Genomic DNA, 6,588 nt, shown 5'->3' with positions numbered 1-6,588 from the left:
CTTGTTTTTGAAACATTCACCCTCTCCAAAGAATAAACCTTCAGGGTTTTGCTGCCGTGGGGGGCGGCAGATGACTTGGAGAGCTTATCTAATTGATTCTTCAGTAGATTTCAAACTAAAACTCTGTTTTCGGCTGTTTCTCAGGTCTGCAGTTCAAAATCGGGATTCTTTTCTGTGTTCACTATCACCCCCTTAGGAGTTTGCTTTTGTGGGTCTTATGTCAGTTACCACTAGATTTTTTTTTTTTTTTAAACAAGAAGGGAGCGTTTGTTCATGTTCCCTTCTCACTTTACTCAACAAGATCTTTCCAAGTCAATAAATAATCTCTAAACTATGCTAATAGTCGTCTTGTATTCCTTCATATAGATGTGCCATCATTTATTTAACCAACTTTCTACTGCTAGACAAATTTGAGTTATTTCCAATTTTTGATACTGCAAGAAAGAAGGTGTTAAATATATATTTTTTAAAGATTTTATGTATTTATTTGACAGACAGAGATCACAAGAAGGCTGAGAGGCAGGCAGAGAGAGAGAGAGAGAGAGAGAAGAGGAGGAAACAGGGCCCTTGCTGAGGGGAGAGCCCAATGTGGGGCTTAATCCCAGGACCCTCGGATCATGACCCAAGCCAAAGGCAGAGGCTTTAACCCACTAAGCCACCCAGGCGCCCCGGTGTTAAATATTTTTGTTGCAAAAATTCTGTTTACCCTCTTAATTATTTCCTCAACTTCAATGCACTGCTCTTTCTGACAGTCCACTTTTGATAACTCATTAATTCCATGAGATGCTTTGTAAAATAAACTTTCTGCAAACAAATATGTTTGGGATTACTGACATTCTATGTGGGTCAGTAGTCTAAGAAGCTCCACAGATGACTTTATTGCACAGTGCAAATTGGAAGCTGCCATCATCACAGGCTCAGCTTCCATTTTATCAGGAAGGCTGTACTGATTGAGGCTTGAGTGAAACAGAAGAAAAACCAGCAGGTGTCTTAGCCCATTTGGGCTTGTTAGGACAGAATACCATAGACTCAGTAGCTTATAAACAACAGAAATTCCTCACAGTTCTGGAAGCTAGGATAACACTGGCAGATTTGGTGTCTGGTGGAAGCCATACCCTGGTTCAGCCATTCATCCCCGAGCTGTGTCTTACATGGCAGAAGGGTGAAGCAGCTTTCCCAAGCTGCTTATAAAGTCCTGAATCCCAGTAGGGATCATCTGACTTGATCATCTTCCAAAGGCCCCACCTCCAAATACCATCATGCTGGGGATGAGGTCTCACCATGAATTTTAGGGGACGCAAGCATTCAGTCAATAGCAGCAGGACAGGAGTGGGTCGGGCTAAGATTGACAAATAGCCCAACATTAGTGGAAGGCACTCAGCATAATTCACTTACCTAGTGGGTTTTTTTTTTTTTTTTAATTATTAGGATGTGCTCAGAGCCCTAGACAGTGGGAAGTAATGCTTTGACATATTTCTTTCTTTCTTTCTTTTTTTTAAATTCATGAAATAAGGCACAGTTTGTTTGGAAGCCAAATTTTGTGGCCTAAGGAAGAAGAAAAAAGGAAGAAGGAGAAGGAGAAGAAGAATGTTTAACACTGTTGAGAGTCTGGAGGCAGTGCTCCAGATGGAAAAACAAGCACCATTTCAGCAGTATCAAATAAAGGGCTAAGTCTAGTAATTCTCAAACCATACTGAGCAGAAACCTCGAAAGATAAGCTTCTAAGGATGCAGATTCCTGGGCCTCATCATTCTGAATCTAATTCATTTAGCTATAGTGTAGGCCCTAAATCCTGAATCTCTACCAAGGATCCCAGGATGTAGGTGGCCCCTGGACCACGATTTGAGAAACTGGCTTTAGATAATGTTTTACCAGAAATTACTAGGGTTGCTTCAGTCTGGAAACTTTTCTAGAATTCCCTTTGTTGGCTGTCACAGGATCTTGGGGTTGGGGCCGAGAATACTTTTTCCCATCAAACAGGGCACCACGCCCAGAAGACATGCTGGGGTGACCCGATTTGGAGTTTTCATGGGACCAAATGTACAGGCAAACATTTGGGATGGGAGGCCTTCTCACCGTCTTGTCTGGCTGGCGGTTTCCTGGGGTTACTGAAAATTCATGCAGGGCTGTCGGAACCGAAGCTATACAGAGCCTAGTTAAGCGCTCTTAAAAGCAGCAGAGAAAAAGAAAGAAAGAAAGAAAGAAAGAAAGAAAGAAAGGAAGAAAGAAAGAAAGAAAGAAAGAAAGAAAGAAAGAAAGAAAGAAAGAAAGTAGTTTTGTCGTTTGGTCTAAGGAATAGTAAGTGGCCGCTCAAAAATTGCAACTGTATTTTTGGGGTTCCCTGTTCTCTGCTCCTTAACCGTTTGTAACCTAATAATGCTCCTTTTTTCTCGTCCCGTGGTCTCCACTTTGAATAGCTCTAGGGTCTGATGAAAGCGCCCACACTCAAATCTCTGACCCCCACGAGTAACCAACGCCGTCACCCCAGATGCTGGGTCCGAAGTGGGGGTCCCGGCCCAGCAGGACCAAGCTCTCCCAAGCTCTCTCAGGAGTTTCCCTGCCCGCTCGGGAGGGGGCGCGGTCTTCGTCCTCCCAGGCCCGACCGCCGGTCAAAGGTCGCGGGCAGAGAGGCCCGCAGGCACCCCGCGCCGCGCTGCCCCGAGTGCGGAGACCCCAGCTCCCAGCGCGCCGGCCGCCGCGTCCCGCGCCACTTCCTCCCCACCCCCGCGCGCCGGGCCGGGACCCTGGAGACGCGAGCGCCACCGGCCGCCGACGGTAAGCGCCGCGCGACCCGCGCGAGTTCCGGCAGCAGACGGCGGCGGAGCTCCGCAGATCGGCGGCTCGGCCGGCCCTTCCGCGCGCCCGGCTCTCACGCTCCGATCTGCGGTGGCCCCGCGGCCGCCGTCCCGCTCTTCTAGGCCCCCGCGGGCCGAGCTGTGGTTCTGGGGCTTCACCTGCGCGCCGATCACACTTTCGGAGGCGGGGGCGCAGTGTCCGTGTCCCCGGCTCACTTGGGGCCCCTGCACACTTGGCCCTGGCGCAGCCAGGCCGCGCGCGGGTCCGCCGTGACCACACGCCCCGTTTGCCCGCCCCGCAGGAGTTGCCAGCTTTCTCTTTGCTCAGCTCACGAATCCTTTCTAGAAAACACACCGGAAGGGGGAGCTTTGGGCCAAGCGAAGCCTTTTCTTTGCAAAACGCCCTCCTCCCGCGCACCTGGTTTTAATAAGAGCCTGGGGGGAAATACGGCCAGGATCCCGAAGGATCCCCAAGAAGTTCCGTCCACGGAGAGAAAGAAGGGTGCACAGGGATTGTGCGTGAGCCGAAGCACTCACTGTACGAGGGTTTGTAAAGACCTCTTTCTTGCACTTCTCAACTTTATTTGTAGCCGGGAGAGGTTGTCGGTGGCGGTGATGTTGGAAATGGGACATGAACAGCAGTTAAAAACACATTTATTCACATTGAAGACAAGCAAATTGCACAGTTAAGCACAATGTATCTTTTATTCCCAGTTTTAATAGTAACAAAGGAATATTGAAAAACAACTGCCACCCCTTCCTAGTCTCCCATCGTCTTAATCCCTGTGCACACATTTTTTTTTTTTTTTTACATAGTTGCAATTAGGGGTAGGTGGTATTCTTATTTCAAAATCTGGAACAAGGGAGGTAAATTACATCCGGACAGAACGGATGTCTTCATTAGTTCTAGGAGAAAGATCTTTCAGTGCTTGAGCTGGAAGAGAAAGATTGTATCATGCTTTCAACCTATATTACAAAAGTTTAAAGGATAAAGGACATGAAAGGCTTTTTAAAAAGATCTTTGTGAGACATATAAATGTAAATATATATTCAAAGACATTCTTTTTGCATCTTCGTTTAAAGCCAAGGACAAATTTCTTTCCAACACAGCGCTTTGATCTTTATGCTCTTAAGGAAGTAACTCTACCATGTACTAGAATTTTGAGAGCACTAGTTTTTCATCAAACATTTTTTTTTAAACCCCTAATCAGCGTTTAATCAGAGACCTCAGGGTCTTGCACTTCTGTTCTCTCTGCCTAGAATGCTTTTCCCTTGCCTTTGCTTTGCTACCTCCTCCTTTAGATCTTAGTTCATATTCATTTCCCTGTCCACCCCCATGGGACAAAGATATTTTATTTTCTTCAAAGCACTAATCACGATCCGAAATTATTAGTTTGATTATTGCTGTCCCCCCCCCCCCCCCAATAATGTAGGGGACTTAGCCTACATTATTAGCAGACAGTTTGGAACCGTACCTCCAATCCCAGTATCTGCCAGGGCTGGTATTGAGTAAGTAACTTTACTGAAAAACCAATCTTCGCGATATGATATAGCCTTGGGAGCACTCGCTGAATGTGACCCTGGAGGAAAGATCTTTCTTTAGTATCCTGTCCCCCACCCCTTGCTTCTTTCTCTTAGTGGCTCTGGTGCAGCTGCTTTCAGATCTGCTGGGCCTTCTTAGGGCCCCACCCACTGTGACCCAGGTCAGCCTCAGGAAGTAGGCCCTGGAGGCAGCTGGGGCCTCAGGCAGTTATTTTGGGGGCAGATTTTGGACTAGAAAGTGCCCGGGATTCTCCCCCAGAGGCCTGGGACTGTTGGCTGCACGAACCCCCGACCCTTTAGCACTTCTCAGTGCTGGGCTGCATGCATGAGGCTGCAAGGTTCATGGTGGGAGCTGTTTGTGAAAAACGCTCTGTTATTGTTGGACTCCAAGCACACAGAATAATTAGGGGAGTGACATGTGCTCAAGTGGAGGCCTTTCCTTGTGGGCTGGGCCACGAGGCCGTAACTGGCCTGCTTGCTGGCAGAGGCTGTGGATTCCTGCGCAGTCCTACGTGGTTCCCATCTCAGAGGAAGCCTTGATGAGGAAGAGGCCGGGGGAGTGGGGCAGACAGTTTGGAATTTCCCGTGATTCCTTGGGGATTGATTGTTGTCGAGACCCACCCTGGCCAACACCAAGGTGAAGTGGCTGGGCCTGCTTGCCTGTCCTCAAGGCCACACACAGCTCGCGGGCGCTTCTAGACTGCCTGGGCCTGTGAGAGAGCTGGAGTCCGCTCCTGTGGAAGGAACCAGTGTTCTGGGAACTGTCAGGTGCTGGAGAGGAAGATGCTTTTCCTTAAACTCTGCAGTCCCCAGTCCGGTGCCTGGCACATGGTGGGTGTTAAGTCAGTGTCTGGTCATGGAGGGCGTGAGAGGGCCCTTAACACCCTGTGTCAAGCCTGGGTGTGTGGGAGAACAGGGACTCCGGAGGCCCACTGCGTGGATTCAAATGCTGGCAGCAACGTGTACAAACTGCCTGGGAGCATGCTGTCATAGTTCCTTGTGCCCTACGCTCTGCATCTGTAGATTGCCAGCGAGAATCCTGTCCACTTCGTGGGGCTGTGGGGAGGGTGAGAGGTGGACATTTTGGAAGGCACTTTGGACAGAGCCTGGCACATAGTAATAGGGTAAGTGCTAAACAAAAATTAAAAATAAAATATGGCAAAGGTCTGTTCCCTCATGAGGGAGGACAGGGAACGGGATCACGGAGGGGTACACTGGGCATTTCAACAGTAATTGCCAGTTGGGAACATGAGTTCCATTATACTGCTATTCTTTATGCGTTACACATATAAATGTTTTAATAATGATTGAGTATATAATAAAACATTAAAACTGCGCACCTCAGTGTATCCTATACCACATTTTAACACACTGAAGACAATTGGGGCATACATTTGTCCAACACCATCTTGCTCTTGTACAACCTTATGAGGGAAGAACCATTATTATTTCCAGTTTTCAGATGCAGAAACTGAGGCCCAATAACTTGCTTAAGGTCTGCATTGTTAAACAGAGGGGAGCCAGGGTTGGGAGCAGACTCTAGGTTCTTAATTGCTGTGTATGGCTTTCTTAATGTGTCACAGATCTAGCAGGTTGAATCTGAGCTTTAAAAAAATAGAATGTGTTACCCTGTCGATGTCCGCTCACATGAAGGTGCACGCTGTGACTTAGTGATGTGAGTCAGGGTTTTCTGAATCATGTGAAAAACCCAGAAATAGCTGGCTGAGTGCAAATCACTACTCGTAACCCTCTACTTCACATTTTATATTCATCGAAACAGCCTGCTATTCTCATAGTTCACTTAATAATAGGAAATGCTATAAATTTTAACTTAAAATAAATGTACATAAAGTGAGATGCCACTTATAAGTGCTTTATTCTGTATATAGAACACATATAAAATCTTCCCGTAAGACATATATTGGGATTCCATCTAAGATTTCATTAGGAAAAATATCTGTGATGTAAGAAAGAAAAAGGAATATGATCACTGGCTTAAGGATATAATTGAGGTTTAGGAATTTTATGGTGTGTATTAAATATTATTCAACAGACATTAAATGTTTTTGATGTATAAAGCATTACGTTAAGCATTTGGGGAAAGTAAGAGATGATAGCACAGTTTTTTTGTTTTTGTATTTTTAAAATTCATCTCCTTTTCTTATACCATCTCTCTTTTTTTTTTTTTTTTAAGATTTTTATTTATTTATTTGACAGACAGAGATCACAAGCAGGCAGAGAGGAAGGCAGA

At 46.4% G+C, this 6,588-nt stretch overlaps 1 protein-coding gene and 1 long non-coding RNA gene across 3 annotated transcripts in view; one reads left to right on the top strand and one right to left on the bottom strand.

Annotated features, from left to right (window-relative positions):
* Window positions 1-1,124: 1,124 nt before the first annotated feature.
* On the bottom strand, window positions 1,125-3,067 carry LOC309841354. The gene is made up of 3 exons (XR_014299080.1): window positions 2,955-3,067; window positions 2,077-2,165; window positions 1,125-1,545 (listed from the first exon to the last, which is right to left on the bottom strand). It is a non-coding gene; the product is annotated as an uncharacterized lncRNA (long non-coding RNA).
* The window catches only part of LOC309841351 (uncharacterized protein), a 166,519-nt gene continuing 162,267 nt past the window's right edge, over window positions 2,337-6,588 (top strand). Inside the window, exon 1 of one of the 2 annotated variants that reach the window (XM_082684240.1) lies at window positions 2,337-2,775. In XM_082684240.1, coding sequence (XP_082540366.1) covers window positions 2,489-2,775 — 287 coding nt within the window. In that variant the 5' untranslated portion in view covers window positions 2,337-2,488. Of the gene's footprint in view, window positions 2,776-4,951; window positions 5,169-6,588 lie in introns of those variants that run through there. The other variant, XM_082684241.1, reaches the window with a different exon arrangement.

This window comes from Mustela nivalis (genome assembly GCF_964662115.1).
Source record: "Mustela nivalis genome assembly, chromosome: 9".
In the NCBI taxonomy this organism is placed as follows: Eukaryota; Metazoa; Chordata; class Mammalia; order Carnivora; family Mustelidae; genus Mustela; species Mustela nivalis.
The sequence above is the reverse complement of the archived record's forward strand: the minus strand, read 5'-3'. Positions and strand labels throughout refer to the sequence as shown.